Here is a 16,265-nt window from a genome sequence, read left to right as displayed (position 1 = left end):
CTTCTGGGGCTCAGCAAGGGGCAGCGTGGGATTCTGGAATCTTCTAGTAGGTGTGAAGGGTGGTCGAGCTGGAAACCTCAGCTTCTCCCTTCTGAGGCTGGGTGTCAGTTCCTTACAGAGGGGTCACTGACAGGTGAGGCCTGCGGTCTGCCCTCCCCAGAACTGCACCCCCACCACGCAGGCTGTGAGTCAGCCCCTGGCCAAGGCCACACCAGCAGACCGGTGCTTCCTCTGCTCAGGACCTTGCCTGTGAGGCTCCCACCTCCTGGGGCATGATGGCACCCCACCCTCGAGCTGCTGTGGGAGCCTGTGCTCCTCCCGCACCCAACCCGGAGCTGTGCAGACAGTGGCCTGCTGCGTGGCTTGGCGAGGCGTCCAGGGCCAGGGCTCTTCAGTCATGTCCTCCTGGGGAAGGGGCCTGGCCACGTCGGAGTCCACCACCAGGCCACTGCATCTCCCTCCTGCCACTTTCCCACCCCTTTTGGAGTCAGCCTGCACCCTAACGCTCCTTTGCTCACTGATTCCACGGACATTTATCGAGTGCCTGCTGTGTACGGAGTTCAGGCTCAGGTCCCGCTGCAGCATGGGAGACGAGAACTGTCCTCAGCCGGCTCATCAGGGGCCGTGGTGGAGCCTGGAGCCAGGGCGTGGGGGCCTGGGACCAGATGGGCGCCTGGGCCGCTCCTGCGTGGGGAGAGCAGGTGCTCATGGAAGGCAGGAGCAGAGGGCAATGGTGTGGTGGGAGGGGTGCCGGGATCCTCCAGGCCAAGGCAAGGACTTGAATAAGGGCAGGAGGAAGCCACCGTGGGACTTTTGTGGCAAGATCCTGGCAACTCAGCAGGCTGAAGGCTGGAACAGCCTCCCCGTGACCGACGTGTCAGGGCAAATCACAGTCACCCCCTCTTTTTTAAGGTTACACTTCCACTAATGTGGCCTTGGTCCTGAATGAGGCAGATGCCCCTCCTGCCTTCACACGAGCCTGCAGGGGCATCTCCTCTGCAGATGGCCAGAACCTGGGCCCCGGGAAGGGTTGTGTTTTAGGACACCTGGCACCAGGTCCACACTGACCTTGACCTCCGTGGTGGGCTGCTGTGGTGTGCTGTAGTGTGTTGTGCGACCTCGGCCTCTCAGCGCCCAGCTCCCTGCAGGCTGGTGTGGGGAGGCTTGGGGAGCAGCGGTCAGCCAGGCGTGCAGCCCACGGGGCCTGGGGCCTCGGATCCCTGAGCATTTCTCGAAAGCTAGGACACGTGTCAGGAGGCGTTGCTCATGCTTGAGCTAGCTCGCCCTGATGTGCCCCTCAGTGGGAAATGTCCCCTCTCCCACTGCCTTCCTGTGGACCCGGACCTGCAGGGGTGGGGAGAGCTGGGCATCCTCTGGTACCAAATGCCCAGGGCCCAGGGGCGGGAGGCCTGCGAGGGGACCCATGCCCAGGGCTCCGTCACCTTGGGCCTTGCAGGAGAGCCCACCACCAGGACACTTCCTCCCAAGGGCCAACCCCACGCTCCAGCGTCAGGCCCGGCCTCCCAGCTGGGCTGCTGTGCCCAGGCTGTTGGCCCTTGTTCAGTTCACAGAGGTCGCCAGGCTGGTGGCCCTTGGTCAGGTCACAGAGGCCTCAGTCCTGCCTGGAGAAGAGGCTCCCTGCCCCTGTCTTGCCAGGTGGAGACAGGAAGGTCTGCGCCCTCAGTGGGGGTCCCGCGAGTGTGGCTGCCGCACCTGTCCTCGTCCAGTGGTCACCGGGCGTGGTTCCTCTCCTGGGGGCTCTGGGTGGTCGGGGGCATGAGCACCTAAAGCAGGAGTGGCAGGCTCGCTACCCGAGGCCCAGAGGTGCTGGAGTCTGGCTGGCAGAGATGTGGGCACCGGGGCTGCATGTGGCCTGGCTGGGGACAAAGGAGGGGCGTATGGAGGAGACCAGCACAGGGCCCGAGAGCAGAATCAGAATGGGGGAGAGGTGGTGCCTCGGGGGCCATGGGGGGAGGGCAGGAGGGCAGCGCTGGTCCCTACCAGGGGCCACCTCGGGGTGACCAGGAGCCCCCCTGGGTCTGCCAGCCTCGGGAGGTAGGGCCTCTGGCTCTCTCCAGGCGTGGGGACCCAGAGCAGGATCAGGCCAGGGCCACGACCTGAGGTGGCACCACAGGTGGCCTCTTGGGCAGGTGCTGGGTGCCCTTATTAGCCAGTGCTTCCCCAGCCCCTCCCAGTGACCCAGGACCCCCCTCACTGGGGGGGGGGGGAGGGCAGAACCCGCCAGGGGCCGTTGGCCGGAGGCCCGGGCCGCGCAGCCTCCCAAGGAAGAAGCGTGTCCTGGGTCTTGCGTATCCCCACCTGCGTGTGCGTGTACTCACGTGCTGACACTCGTGTGTCCTGTGTGCCGCCAGGCTCCTCATCTACGGGGATTACTGCAGCCACCTGGAGCGCGCCCAGACCACACTCAGCCAGCTCCTCACCAGCCGCGACGACTTCAGGCAGAAAGTGGAGGTAACAGGCGCCCGGCTGGCCCTGCCCCAGGCCGCAGCTCTCTGGCGAGCGCCACAGGCACCCACCTCCCCCTGCCTGGGCAGGGACGTGGCCTGCGTGCTGCTTGCTTGTCCCTCTGTGTTTTGTCGGGTGGGGGTCCTCCAGCCCCATCTGACTCAGCCAGGGCCACGCCCCCGACCCTGGCCTCTGCTGACCCCGGGGGCCCAGGTGGCTCTGCTGGAAGCATGTGGCCTTACATGTTGTCACCAAGGCTTGGAACCTGCCCCTCCCAGGTACTGGTGGGGGGGCAGCTGTCCCCGGCTGAGGGGCCCCTCTGATCAGCATGGCCATGTTTGCCAAGCCCTGGCTCCAACGCTGGTGGGTAGCCTGGGCCCAAGCCCCAGGTGGGCATCTGGCTTCTCAGAGCCCACGGCAGGGGGCGGGCAGGGGAGGCCCCACCCTCCCTGAAGGTCCTGGCCCTGAGGAAGGGACAGGGGATTGAGGTGAGGGCCTTGAGAACAGCGGGTCACGCGTGTCCCCAGGCACTGTGGGGCCCACCCTGCGCAGCCTGGTTCAGGGCCGCTTCCTGAGGGTGTCCAGGGCTCAGCCTCCGTCCCCAGGCGGTGGCGGGCGGCTCCTCATGGCTGGCTCCCCGCCCAGGAGTGCACGCTGAAGGTCCAGGACGGCAAGTTCAAGCTGCAGGACCTGCTGGTGGTGCCCATGCAGCGGGTGCTCAAGTACCACCTTCTGCTCAAGGTGAGGCCGCCTACCTGCCCATGCCCCGAAGTCCCAGGGGCTAGGGGTGGATGAGGCCCCCGGGGAGTGGGTGGATAAGTGAGGCTGCTCAGCACTCATTAGGAAAGGTCATCCCGGTAAAGACAGGAAGACTGATTAAAGCCTGTACACAGTCAGAAAAACAGGCCGAGATGGGGAAGCAGCCTTAGTCCAGCAGTAAGAGCTGCCATGACTGAGCTTAACTAAGTCTGAGCTTCCTGACAGCCATAGTGAAAGTGGAAATAGGAAGGCCTTCAGGAAGCACAGACCTGGAGGGGAGGTGGAGGTGCCTTTGAAGTTCTCCAGGGAGCCAACCCCAGTACATTGCTCTGCGCCACCCTAGTGTTCCTTCCTGCTCTATCCCCTCTCCTTGCCCACAAGGTTTGGGAGTGCCCCTGCTGGGAGCAGGGTGTGCCTGTGGGAGGGGTCTCACTTGTCCATTGGAGGAGGCAGCTGAAGGGCACCTGGACCAGCAGGTGGGGCTGGCTTTGTGCTGGGGTTGTCACCCTGTGCCTGGTAGGGGCCAGGCAGGGCTGGGCCCCTGGGTGACCCAGGACCCCCTCACTCCTCCAGGAGCTCCTGAGCCATTCTGCTGACCGGCCCGAGAGGCAGCAGCTCAAAGAAGCCCTGGAAGCCATGCAGGTGGGCAGAGGAGGTGGGCAGCGGAGGTGGGCAGCAGAGGCGGGTAGCAGAGGCGGGCAGCAGAGGCGGGCAAGGCAGGCTGCACTTTGCCCTGCCTGAGGGCGTTTCCTGGGGGTGACGGGCTAGACCAGCTGGAGGGTAGAGGTGGCACTGGAGGATGCTGCGCTGGGCTCTACTCCTGACCTCACTTGCCCCCAGTGACTGCCGAGGCCCCTTCCTGCTGTCCCGCCTGCCCGAGGGGCCATCAGCGGCCCCAGGCTCTGCGCTCCACCCTGGATCCCTGTCCCCCGGCCTCGGCACTCTGCCCCCTGCCCCCTGTCTGGGCTGCTCCTTTTCTCTTGATGATTCCGAGGACCTCTAGCCAGACATGTCCCCTCCCTGTGGAAACCCAGTGTCCCGGGGGCTCGGCTGTCACCCCCGCCCTGCTCAGGGACCCTCCAGTGCTCCCTCCTGGCCGCTCCGCTCCTCTGCAGGACCCTGGTCCCAATGGGCCGCAGCGTTTGCCACGGAAACCCAAAACCCAAGCCTCTGACCCCCCTGTGTCCTCCCAAGCTGGCCTCCTCTTTGTCACCTGGCCACCTCTGGCTCACTCCCAGGCTGCGGCGAGCTCCACATGTCCCCAGGGCTGGCCCTGCTGGGTTCCAGAGCCTGTCCCCGGGCAGCACTCCCACCCTGGAGACCTGTTCTTGCCAGTTCCTCCTCTGCAGGCCTGTGCCGCTCGGCCACCTGTGACTCCAGGCTGGGCACTGTGTCCAGCATGGGGCAGGCCCCCTGGGCGTCTGTTTAAAGAGTGCCTTTCCAGGGCAGGACTGCAGCCTGTCCCCAGGGGCAGCAGGACATGGCTGCTCGGGCTTCATGCTCATGGGTGACAGTGTGTGGGTGTGGGCCTGGAGTGACCGCAGGGGCCTTGGATTCCATTCCTTCTGGCCCCCTGGGCAGGACCTGCGGCCAGGTCAGTGGGACGGCGTTTCCCTGACAGACGTGGACGGGGGTGAGGTCCCCGTTCTCTGGTGCCGTCGCCCGCTGCGAGCCCAGGTGCACATGGTCATGAAAACCTTGGGATGGGCAGTGGGTGCCCGCGAGCCAGGCGTGGCTTGGCAGTGTGTCCCTGGCCAGCGGGCTACTCCAGGTCCCTCAGCAGAGGTTCCCGAGGGTTGTCAGCCCTGCAGAGGGCTCCGTGACCCTGGGCAGGCTTCTGAGAGCTGTTGAGATGCACGTGAGGCCTGTGAGTTGGAAGGGCTTGTGAGTGTCTTTCACCCCCTGCTGCAGCGCAGAGATGGCCTGTGCGGCCAGCAGGAGCCCCCCGCCCCATACTCGAGCTTGATTTCCCCAGGGGCGGAGCGCTCACTCCCTGCAGCCCGGGTGCTCTGCTAGGCTGCTTTGCCCCTGGGGTCCCAGGGCTATTTCCCTGGGCATCTCGTCCCAGTCTGAGCCTAGTGGGCTCTGGGCCAGGTGAGCGTGGAGGCCAGAGAACCAGACAGCTCGCAGGCCCCGCCTGGTGAGGGTCTGCCATGGCTGCTCCGAGTCTGTCCCTGCCCTGAATTCCTTGTCTCTGGGAAATTGTTTCCCTCGTTTTAAAGCCAAGTAGACAAGAAAACAGAACACCCTTTAAGAAGCCATAGGGAGGCTGGAGAGTGGACCACGAGGTCCCCCTGGAGCAAGAAGGGGCAGGAGAGGGGGTGGGGACTGAGCCTGGATTTCCACATTTCACCTGCTGGCTGGGCTGCAGGTCAGCACTGCCCCCTGGTGGCCAGCAGGAGGGTTGCAGTGGGGTACACAGGTGCTGGGCTGGAAAGTGGGGACCTCCGGGCCCAGGTAGAAGGAACTTACTGGCAATTCGTTCTACCCAGGCTCCTAGATGACATGCAGGCTTAGGGTGGGTCCAGATCAGGGGCTGCTTGGCGGCCTGTGTGACTTTGAAGGGCGGTGGGACAGGGTGGCAGGGCTCTTCAGGTCGCTGTGCTACAGTCCCTGCTGTGTCTGCCCCGTGGGGTGCTGCTCCCCACCCCCTCCTTGTTTGGGGTCCTCCACCCCCACTAGGACCAGGAGAGGGCTTGGTGGGCTGGGCTCCCCTCGTGGACATGGCGCTCCCTGGTTTCAGGACTTGGCCATGTACATAAACGAGGTGAAGCGGGACAAGGAGACCTTGAAGAAGATTCGCGAGTTCCAGAGCTCCATAGAGAACCTGGTAAGTGCCGCGGCTCTGCAGTGGGGCCAGGCCTGGCTCGCGTTGGGCACAGAGGGAATGCACCCACCCACCCACGCGGCCGCTTCTGGGGTTGATGTCCAGCTCCTGCTTCTGCGCACCCTCGTCCCCTTCAGCTGACCCAAGCACCCTATGCCCTGAGGATGGTCCTTTGTGAAGGGGGCAGGCTGTGCGGATTGCCCAGCCCCGTCCCTCCTCCCCAGCTGGACAGTAGTCTTCCTCACATCCAGAAGCAGAAGTGGCTCTGGGAGACCCGGGGCTCCTGGACCATGGCTCCCTGGCTGGCCCTGCAGGGCAATGGACAGGTTCTGTTTGCGATGCCTGCCAGCTGTGTTGCCAGGTGCCCCTGGCACAGGGTCACCCCCACTGAGAACCACTGGTTTTAATGCAAACATTTTGCCCTCTGGCGATCTTTGCTCTCACAAGTGTGGGCAGAGGAGACCCCAGATCCCCAGGCCAGCACCTGGGGCCATGTGCCCGTTCTTTCCCACCAGGGTCAGAGGTGCATCCGAGGAGCCCTCTGCAAGCCCAGGGCGGGGGGAGCTCCTGGGCCCGGCCGGTGAAAGCAGAGGGAGTTTCAGGCCGCCTCACGATTCTGAGCCCAAAGACTTGAGGCTGAGCCAGGAGTACCTGGGGGACTGTGGGTGCTAAGGACCCTGGGCAACCACAGGTGCCCTCCCAACACCACGTGGAGCCCACCACTGCTTCTGTGACGTGAGGAAAGAAGATTGTTTTGTGTTTTGATTTTTTACGAGTTACGCTTGCACTTTAAATAACGAGAATGGAGCAGTGGGTGCAGCGGCCACTCCCAGGATAGGCCCCAGGCCAGCCCGGCCCCTCCTGGGGAAGCAGAGTTTTCGCTCTTGGCACTCCAGGGTCCCTCGGGCCAGGAGTGGACTCCCTGAGTGTGTGCCCGCCGGGCTCGACAGCACAATGTGTGTCAGACTCCAGGGTGCAGGGAGCCCGGGACACTGGAGCTATGCCAGGCCTGTGGGCGTGTCAGCCACGCTTGGGCCACTCCGTCCTGCGCTCTTCTGGACCTGGTCCTGCCTGCATAGCCTCGTCCCTTGGCAGCCCCTCGGGCCACCTGTCCAGGGAGGTGATCTCTGCCAGCCAAAACAGCAGCAGGGACCGTCCGCAGCAAGCCCAGCTTGAGGCCTCGGAGCCTCTTCCCACAGAGGTGAACTGCTGTGGGACCCCGCACGGCCCCCGTGCCCCCTGTGTGCCCCCGCACGCCTGCCATCTGAGAGGTGCTGCCTGAGAAGAGTCTCACTGGGTTTCTCGGCGGGCGTCTGGCTTTTCCTTCCAGGCCCTGCTCTGGGTTCACACAGCGGTGGCCTGTGACTGTGACCCAGGCCGTCAATCGCTCTTTGTTCCCGGGCTGAAGGGAGCCCCCAGTGGGGCTGGTGGGAGTGGGGACCCAGCCTCCCTACCTCTGCTTCCCATCCCCAGCCCTGGCCCAGAAGTGCCCGGGTGCTGTGGGGAGCGCAGCCCTGGTGTGCCCGCCCCCTGTGCGCTGGGGCGGGCTGTGCCAGCAGGAGTGACCCTCCCGCCACTCTTTCCCAGCAGGTGAAGCTGGAGGAGTACGGGAGGCCAAAGATCGACGGGGAGCTGAAAGTCCGGTCCATAGTCAACCACACCAAGCAAGACAGGTGAGAGGGCAGCCGGCGGTGGCCTCCCTTGACAGCCTGGCGTTCGGGTCCAGCGGGCCCTGCTTCCAGGCGGCCTGGACACGCAGCTTCCTGTGGGAAATGGCCTGTGGCCGGTTTGCTGCACTCAGCTTTAATTGCTTCCTTCCTTCTCCACACTAACGTTGGGGCCACGTCAGCCAGTGCCCTGGGGCTGCCCTGCCCATGGCGGGCACTGGGCTAATGGCCAAAGGCGGGGTGGGGCCCTACCCTGCGAGCTCACGCTCTCCAGGGAGCCAGGGCAGACCTGAGCGCCTGGCTGCCCGTGCCTCTGCCAAGCGGCTGCTGGGTGGGTGGCCATGGTGGGAAGGTGGGCCAGGGCCCTCGAGCCTCTTCCTCCATGCCCACCTGCTGTATGCGAGGGCCCGGTCACTGCAGGTTCAGGAGGAAGGGCTAGGTGCAGCCCTGGGTGTGGAGCAAGGCCCTGACCACAGGCTGGCGTCTGCCAGGTGGGCTGGTGGAGGGCAGGGCTCACCCCTGGGCGGCAGCCGCGTGTGCTGAGGGAAGAGGCTGCTCTGAGGCCCTCAGGCCAGCTCACAGGTGCCTGGCGGGGGCACCGCCCGCAGCGTAGGGCCTTCTCGTGGGAGCGCTGGCCGTGCTAAGGGCCCCTGGCCTGCTGTCTGGGCCAGGTACTTGTTCCTGTTTGACAAGGTGGTCATCGTCTGCAAGAGGAAGGGCTACAGCTATGAGCTGAAGGAGGTCATCGAGCTGCTGTCCCACAAGATGACCGACGACCCCATGCACAACAAGGACATCAAGAAGGTGGGCTGCGGACTGCTCGGGGCCACCACGGCCACCAGGGCTGGGCCACACCAGGCAAGGGGCAGGCACGGGGTCCCAAACCCTAGGGAAGGGCTGCTGTTTGCTGGGGTGGCCCCACCCTGCAGAGAGACCCCTCAGCCCTTGCCTTGTGATTGTGACTGCTGCAGATGGCACCCCACTCGGGGTCAGGGCTCCATCAGGACCTCAGTGCCCCGTGTGGGCTTGGGCAGAGCAGGAGGCCCTGTTCAAGGCCCCTAGTGAGAGCCTGTCTCTGAACCCTGGCTGGCCTGCCTACAGCTCATGTTGTCCCTGTAGCACGCAGGGGTCCTCCCCATCCCCACCCCTGCCTGCGTGGGGGAAGGCTACGAGGGTTCTGATGAGTTTGCAGAGGCTCTGATGTCCAGCAGGCAGGGTCCTGGGCTGCAGGGTGGCCATGGCTCTAGGGTCCAGCCTGGGAGCTGGGGCAGAGCTGCAGCCTCTGGTTCATTCTTGCTCCTGCCGAGGCTTCTGCACACAGTGCTTGAGCACCTACTGTGTGTGGCCCTGGGCCAGGAGTGAGGCCTGAAGCCAAACTGCTAAAAGTCCAGGCCCTGGCCATCCGCACTTATAGTTGCTGACCCAGTGTGTCCCAGCCCCTCCCAACCCTGGTGTCTGGAGAAGGCAGTCGGGGCCACGGGGTATCGAGCCAAGGCCCGACCTAGAGCTGGGGCAGAGCCTGCACCTGCAGCACATACATGCATGCGGCAGAGCCACTGGAGTCCCAGCCTCTGGTGCTGTCCCTGTTGTTCCGAGCCCTGCCCAGGGCCTGTTCCACCCTCCTGGGCTGTGGGCTCCAGCCACGGTGCCCACTGCAGGGCCGCCCAGGCCCCTGGTGACCCGTCTCCCCTTTGCTTTCCTTGCACGCTTCCTAGTCTCACGGGAAGATGGTAAGCTGCGGGCCCCTTCCCCCTCCCTGGCCCTCGCCCAGCCAGGCCTCGGCACTCCCACTGCCCCAGGCCAGGGCGGGGGGCTCTGGGGTTCCTCACCCAGCCTCTCGCTCTGTGCATCTCTCCTCTCCCGCATCCTTGCTCCCTCCCTCCGTCCTCCTCGCCTCCCCCACTCCCAACAAGCCCCTGCACTTCCCAGCTCTCCCCTGGACCCCTTTGAAGGCCCTTTCCCGGAGCTGGAGGGGCTGCTGGGCAGCTGAGGCCACTGAGCAGGGCCCCGTGCAGCGGCCATCCCTGCCCTGCTTGCTTCTGCTCACTTCAGAGGGTTTTCAGTCATACTGAGGATCTGGGCAGGTGGGCGGGCGCCTGGGCCCAGGCTTCCTGGGGGCATCCTGCCTTGCAGCAGTGGGAGGGGGCAGGGAGAGGCCCCACGTGCCCCTGGGTGGCATAGCTCACAGTAGGCATCCTTCACGTGGGCAGGCTCAGCACGTAGGGCCACCTGCACGTGTGCACCTTGAGAGCTGCATGCTCGGGCACACGCACCTGAGAGGAATGCCCAGCACACCTGTGCACCTGTGGCCCTGCAGGGGGCACTGCACACACAAGGGCACACACACACACGAGATGCCACTGTGCCCTGGGACCCGTGTGAACGCGTCCCTGTCCCCCACAGTGGTCCTACGGCTTCTACCTGATTCACCTCCAAGGAAAACAGGGCTTCCAGTTCTTCTGCAAGACAGAGGACATGAAGCGGAAGTGGATGGAGCAGTTTGAGATGGCCATGTGAGTGGGCAGCCGCTGGGCTCTTCCGTGGCCCCTGAGACTGGGGGTGGCAGGGGGCAGTTCAGGTGCCAGAGACTGAGACCAGCTCCTGACCATGGGGCCAGCCCTGCTCAGTGGCTCCTGGAGCAGGAGGGCCTTCCTGCTGCCATAGCATCCCAGGGCTGGGCCGTCCTGCTGGGACGGGCCTTGCCGTCCTCGAGGCTGAGCCGTGTACCCCTGACTAGCAGGCTGGGAATGGCCAGGGGCAGCTTAAAAGGGCCCACAAGGCTTGGCCTTTGAAAGCCCAGATCTACTTCCAGCCCAAGCCAGGAAGCAGCCCAATCCACTGACCAGTGGCTCCCAGACAACTAGGTGGAAGGGGTGGGGCCTCAGCAGTGGGCCACTGCGATCAGAATAGCCAGCAGGAGCAGCGGTCTTGGTGGGGCTCCTGGCTTCAGAGGTCTCAGTCCATAGGTGGCCGACTCTGTTGCTCTGGGCCTAGTGGGCAGCACCTCGTGGGGAGGGGCCCAGTGTCGGGAAGCTGTCAGCTCAGGGCAGGTCAGGAGGCAGAGAGAGAGCACACACCCCCTGCCCATCATTGCCCAGTCGGGCTGTTCACGCTAGGAAGGGTGGACGAGGTCGCAGCTCTCACAGTCCCTGGGTTCACCTCTGAACATTCCTGCATGAACAGCAGCGTTCAGGGACACCTCCTGTCCACACCTTGACACTGCCTCCTGGGCTTTTCCACCTGGTGGAGGGAAGGGGCCGTGACCAGAGTGACAAGGAGGGCCTGGGGGCCCCTCTGGCAGCTGGATAAGGGCCCAGCACACCAGGGTGGTGGCATCCTGCTGGCTTGTGTCCCAGCCAGGGCGTCTCATCTTCGTTTGCGTGGGTTGACATTTTGTCCCCAGGGTCCCCTGGTGAACTCTTCAGGTGTGTGCCTGGAGAGGCCCCTCCCACCACCAGGGGGCTGCCATCACACCGCCCTCTAGGGCTCACTCCCTGGCCTCTCTGACTCGGTGGGCGGAGGTGGAAGTGAGCTGAAGACCCGCGTGTGCCCCTGGTGTGCCCCCTGCCCATGATGAACTAGATTCCATGTTTGTTTAGGCTCTGTACACACAGAGACGTGTACACTTCTGGGTGTCCAAGTCCCTGGGTACCCGGGAAACGCTGAATGCTGAGCGCTCTGTTCTTTCCTTTGCATACAGACCTGCGATAAAGTTCCACGATATGATTCAGGTACAGGAAGGGATGAGCGACAGCTAATAATAGCAATATGTTGTAATAAGTTAATGACGTTGCTACTCTTGAGCTTTGGGTCCATTTTTTAGTGAAATAAGCAGTACTTGAACTCAAGTCCTGTGATACCATGACAGTCCATCTGATACCAGACAGCCCTCAAGTAACTAACAGGAGGGTAGTGCATGCCGTGTGGATACTCTGGGCCAAAGGATGGTTTAGGGTGAGATTTCATGTTGCTACTCAGAATGGAGTACATTGTAAATCCTAAGGATTGTTTCTAGATTTTCCAGTTAATATTTTTAGACCACATTGACTGTGGGTAACAAACCTCAGAAAGTGAAGCCACAGATGTAGGGGGCGGCTGCTGTATGCATTTGCTCTTTGACAGGTGCCTGCACCGCCCACTCCTAGGCCTTTTGAGACCTGAGTCTTCCCCTTCACCTGGGGTTTTCTTGGGCCAGTATGGCCTGACCATAGGGCTTCCTTCCACCAGCCCTGCACCACAGCCCACCCGGCATCACACAGAGCCAGGCTGGAGTGCAGACCCCCAACATGGCTGCCAGGGCTGGCGTGGCCCACGGCGTGGGCTCAGGGCCTGGCGAGTGCCACTTCTGCCTCCCTCTCTGGTTCCTGCCAGGTCCAACATCAAGCCAGACAAAGCCAACGCCAACCACCACAGCTTCCAGATGTACACGTTCGACAGGACCACCAGCTGCAGAGCCTGCGGGATGTTCCTCAGGTGGGCCCTGCCCCACTCAAGCCCCAGGCCCACAGGCTCATCTCAGCAGCTCCCGCAGCCCACGGCCTCTCACCTCCCGCCACAGCCCACACAAGACTCCAAGGAGCCAGGGGGTGTCCATGAGAGTCAGAGCCTGGGCCCTTGGAGTCCTGGATCTAGCCAGGCGGATTGTCCCTGGGCACCAGGACCACTGTGGGGGTGGGGGTCCAGGCTGGGTGGGCAGAGGGGACAGCAGGGGTCTCATGAGGCAGGGGTCCTGGAGATCCCAGGCTCTGAGGGTCAGATGCTCCAGGGCGGCTGCCAGGCTAGGGGGTGAACAAAGGCCCTGACCACAGCTGAGCAGTCAAGGAGCCAGCACAGCCTCACCTCCCGCTCTCCCACGCAGGGGCACCTTCTACCAGGGTTACCTGTGCACCAGGTGTGGCGTGGGGGCACACAAGGAGTGCCTGGAGGTGATTCCCCCCTGCAGGATCAGTGAGTACCGACCCGCACCCGGCTGCCTTGCTGCCTCTGCCTGAGCCCCAGGTCCTGCCTGCTCACAGCTGCCCTTTACCATTCTCTAGTAGAGGTCAAATGAGAATACCAAGGCTCAGAGATGGCGAGACACTGCCCCAGGGTGCACAGTAATCAGGAGGCAGGATCTGGCTCCAAATGGGTACTAGAGGACTTTCCCTCCTTGTCCCCATTCCCCGTGTTAGAATCCAGGTGCCCCAGATGGTGAGAGAGCGCTCGCAGCAGGCTTGGGGGTCTGGTCATCCACACCTCTCATGGCCCTCTCCTGTCCCTGGGGTCTCCCACTGGGGAGGCCTGACGGAGATGGCCACTGTGTTGGTGACTGGCTCACAGGCACGCCCTTGGACATGCACACTGCCACCGGTGCTTCTCGGATTATCAGATGGGGAAGCCTGAGGCTCAGGCTAAGGGTGGGGAGGCCCTGGGCCCTGGAGGCTCCTCCCTTGCGTCTTGGTTTGGGGTTTTGCCGAGGGGCGGCCAGGCGGGGAGCAGCTGGTTGAAGGGCCTCACGGAGGGCAGAGTCCAGGTGGGGGCCACAGTGAGGCATGGCCGAGGGCCTGGGCAGTGTGACCCAGGGATGGCTCCCTGGACACAGCACCTGCTGAGTGCAAGCCCCCCACCCTGGCCTCAGCTGGGTGGCTCTTGTCCTCCCCACCCCTGGGGACAATGCCATGTCATGCTGCAAGTGACACACAGGAGCCGTGCTCAGAGGAGGCAGGGCCCCCAGTGACGGTGGGATCCTCAGGCAGCCTACGGCCTACGGCTGCCCCTCCATGGTGGACCAGGCCCCTGGCTGTCGACGTGGGAGTGAGTCTCTGCTCTGTTGCCATGCGTCCTGTCACTGTGACATACAGGACAAGGCTAGGCCCAGTATCGTCACCCCATCATCAGCCCCCAGTCAGGCTGGAAACCATGCCTGCTGGTGGAGCCTCTGTCCAGTGAAGCATCCAGAGTCCCCAGTTCATGTCCCTGGGCCTGGGGTCTCGCTGATCCTCCTGGATAACAGCAAGTCAGGCCAGCTTGTCACCCCAAGACCCACTGCTCACAATGTACCAGAACCACAGTCCATCTGTCACTGAGTGTTGGTCTGGTACCCTGAGCCGGGGAGGTCGGCAGGTCACCTAAGCCCCTTGTCCCCACCACAGGCTGCTGCCCCCTGCAGCCCTGTCAGGCCCCTCTAGCGTCCCTGTGTACTGGGCTGGACGTGGCCTTTCCCTTTGCTGTCAACACCGCCCCCTTGTGGCCATGTGCCCCTCACACCAGGCCACGGGCTGCGGCTACGTCTGTTGTTTCTTTTTTAGTCTGAAAGTAGCATATTTAATTTTCAAACACTCAGAGGGGGCAAAGGAGAAGAAAGGACGAAAATAAACATGGCCCTTGAACTTACCTAGAAATAGCTAAAGGCATAAAAATAAAGATATATTTCAAGCTTTCTTTTTAGAACATAATTGCTTAGTTTTCTCCTGATGGTCAGAGCCTCGTTTCCTGTAGGAAGCTCTGGGCAGGAGCAGGGGAGGCAGCTCACACCGTCCTGCAGGCCCCCGTCCCCATGTGGGGCTTCCCTTGGTGGCACACAGGCCCACGCGGTCTCTTTGGGGTTTTGTTTCCCAGTAAAACACAGGTGCATTGGGGTCCTGCAGCGGGTGGTTCTGCCTCTGGGAAGCCGGTCCTCCTTGGTACCCGCCAGGTCGCCACAGCCCCTGCAGGCACCAGCCGCTGCTCCAAGGACACTGGTCCTGGTTCCCCTGTGGGCCCGTCCCTGCCCTGGCCACGTCTGGCCACACTGCCCTGCCGTGTGTTCCCTCGGCCTTGGTTGGCGCTGCCTCTGGGCTGTGCCCAGGGTCCACACCAAGGCGGGTTAGTGTCCACAGGTCAGGATGCCCCCGGGAGGGTCCGTTCCCTCCGAGAGCCTTGCTGTGGGGTGCCCTCCCCAGGCAGAGTAAAACCCGCCATGACCCCTACCCATGCCCAAGCTGCTTCCTGTGTCCCCAAGGTCTGCTGGAGACAGGAGTGCCCAGAGCAGTCACAGTGCTGGGCCGTGTGGTCATAGCTGCTGCAGTCCTTGTTTTGACCAGTGGTGGCAGCAGCCCAGGTTGGCAGGGGCTGGGGCCCACTTTGCCTTCCATCTGACAAGCCCCTGCCCTTGAGTGCTGGCACCTGTGTGTCTAAGCCTCGGGTGGCAGAGAGGAGTCACAAGTGCCCATTTGCTCGTGGCAGGCACAGCTGGCCCACTGTGGACTCTCCTCTGTGGACGGGCGGGGCGGGGAGCACGGGGGCAACCCTGCCCCTCCTGGGAAGTCGGGTCGTCAGGGGCCCCTCTCCAGGTCCAGGTCTGCTTCTGAAGGGAGCCGTGAAGCTCGCCTCCAGCAGCCGTGGGCGCCTGGTGGGGCCTCTGCTCTGACCCTGGCTGCTTCCTTTGCAGGTTCCCCGGCCGACCTGGTAAGTGTCAACGCTCCCCTCCAGGGGCCTTCTGGGTTTCCTTCGTGGGCATCAATAACAACGGGTCTGCGCGCGGGACCCCGGGGACCCCATAGCTGTGGTCCTGTCCCAGCAGCTGACCTGTTCTGCCTGCCCAGGGTGGGCTCTCTGCCGTAGTCGCAGCTTTGTACCTGCCCCTGCCCCAAAGCCCCTGCTTGGTCCAGAGCCCTCTGGAGCTGACATAGCAGGGGTCACATGGTCACCTGTGGGGCCTGGACTGTGCCTTCCTCATGGAGGGGACACTTGCTGACCTGTGAGGGGCATGGAGATGGCTCCAGGGATGGCCAGGTGGGCCTCCTGGAGGAGGTGAGGGTCCATGGTGGGGAATCCAGGGGAGTCCAGCCCTAGGCCCTCTCTGCTCCTACCTTTACCCTCCCCTCGGGGGGAGGGCAGATGGGGGGAGGGGAAGGAGAGCCCTCCCTCATCACTCTCCTGTCCTTGTCCTCACAGGATGCCTCCCCGGGAGCAGGACCTGGTGAGTGCTGAGCTTGGGCCCTCTGTGCGTCATCCGTTGGCCGCCCCAGGAGCCCGTCCTGGCCTGGGCCTGGCAATGGCTGCTTTGCCCATTCTCTGCTCCAGGCTCCCAGAAGGCGAGGGCTGTGTGCCCCCTGCCTCTTCCCCCCCAAGGCCACCTCCCCAGGGTTGCTTAGGCCCCATAAGGCATACCCTGAGTCCCGGGCCATGGGGACAGGGCCAGCCTGAGAAGGGCAGTGTCCTTTCAATCCAGGGCGAGGCTCAGAGCTGCTGCCCAGCAACCCCCCGAGCAGAGCGGAGGCCCCGAGCCTCCTTACCGCCTTCCCTGTCCCTCTCCGGGCTGCTCAGTGGGAGGCGCCTGGTGAATATGGAGGATTGAAGATGGAGGTGCTGTGAGGCGCAGTGGAGTCCAAGCAGTGAGAATAAATCCAACCCGTCAGGGAAGGACAGGGTCCCTGAACAGGCTGCTGCTGCTGTCACTGGGTTGGGACCCCCAGCCAGACGTGACTTAGGGCGGGGCTGGGTCTGAACAGGCTCCTGGTAGGAGTGGCCTCGCCTTTTTTGGGGTTCAGGTGGCACCCGCAGGTCCCTGGGCCTCCTGACCATCC

The 16,265-nt window shown here is 63.6% G+C and overlaps 1 protein-coding gene across 2 annotated transcripts in view; it reads left to right on the top strand.

The window, feature by feature from the left end:
• Positions 1-16,265, top strand: part of Vav2 (vav guanine nucleotide exchange factor 2) — a 145,810-nt gene that overhangs the window by 116,498 nt on the left and 13,047 nt on the right. For both annotated transcript variants that reach the window (XM_026395499.2, XM_026395497.2), the window contains exons 9-19: positions 2,373-2,472; positions 3,112-3,207; positions 3,799-3,867; positions 5,969-6,055; positions 7,640-7,725; positions 8,391-8,523; positions 10,123-10,232; positions 12,091-12,192; positions 12,578-12,666; positions 15,128-15,144; positions 15,634-15,658. In XM_026395499.2, the coding sequence (XP_026251284.1) occupies positions 2,373-2,472; positions 3,112-3,207; positions 3,799-3,867; positions 5,969-6,055; positions 7,640-7,725; positions 8,391-8,523; positions 10,123-10,232; positions 12,091-12,192; positions 12,578-12,666; positions 15,128-15,144; positions 15,634-15,658 (914 nt within the window). The remainder of the gene's footprint in view (positions 1-2,372; positions 2,473-3,111; positions 3,208-3,798; positions 3,868-5,968; positions 6,056-7,639; positions 7,726-8,390; positions 8,524-10,122; positions 10,233-12,090; positions 12,193-12,577; positions 12,667-15,127; positions 15,145-15,633; positions 15,659-16,265) is intronic.

Source organism: Urocitellus parryii, chromosome 4, assembly GCF_045843805.1.
Source record: "Urocitellus parryii isolate mUroPar1 chromosome 4, mUroPar1.hap1, whole genome shotgun sequence".
Lineage (NCBI taxonomy): Eukaryota > Metazoa > Chordata > Mammalia > Rodentia > Sciuridae > Urocitellus > Urocitellus parryii.
Note: the sequence above shows the minus strand (reverse complement) of the source record. Positions and strands in the feature narration are given on the sequence as shown.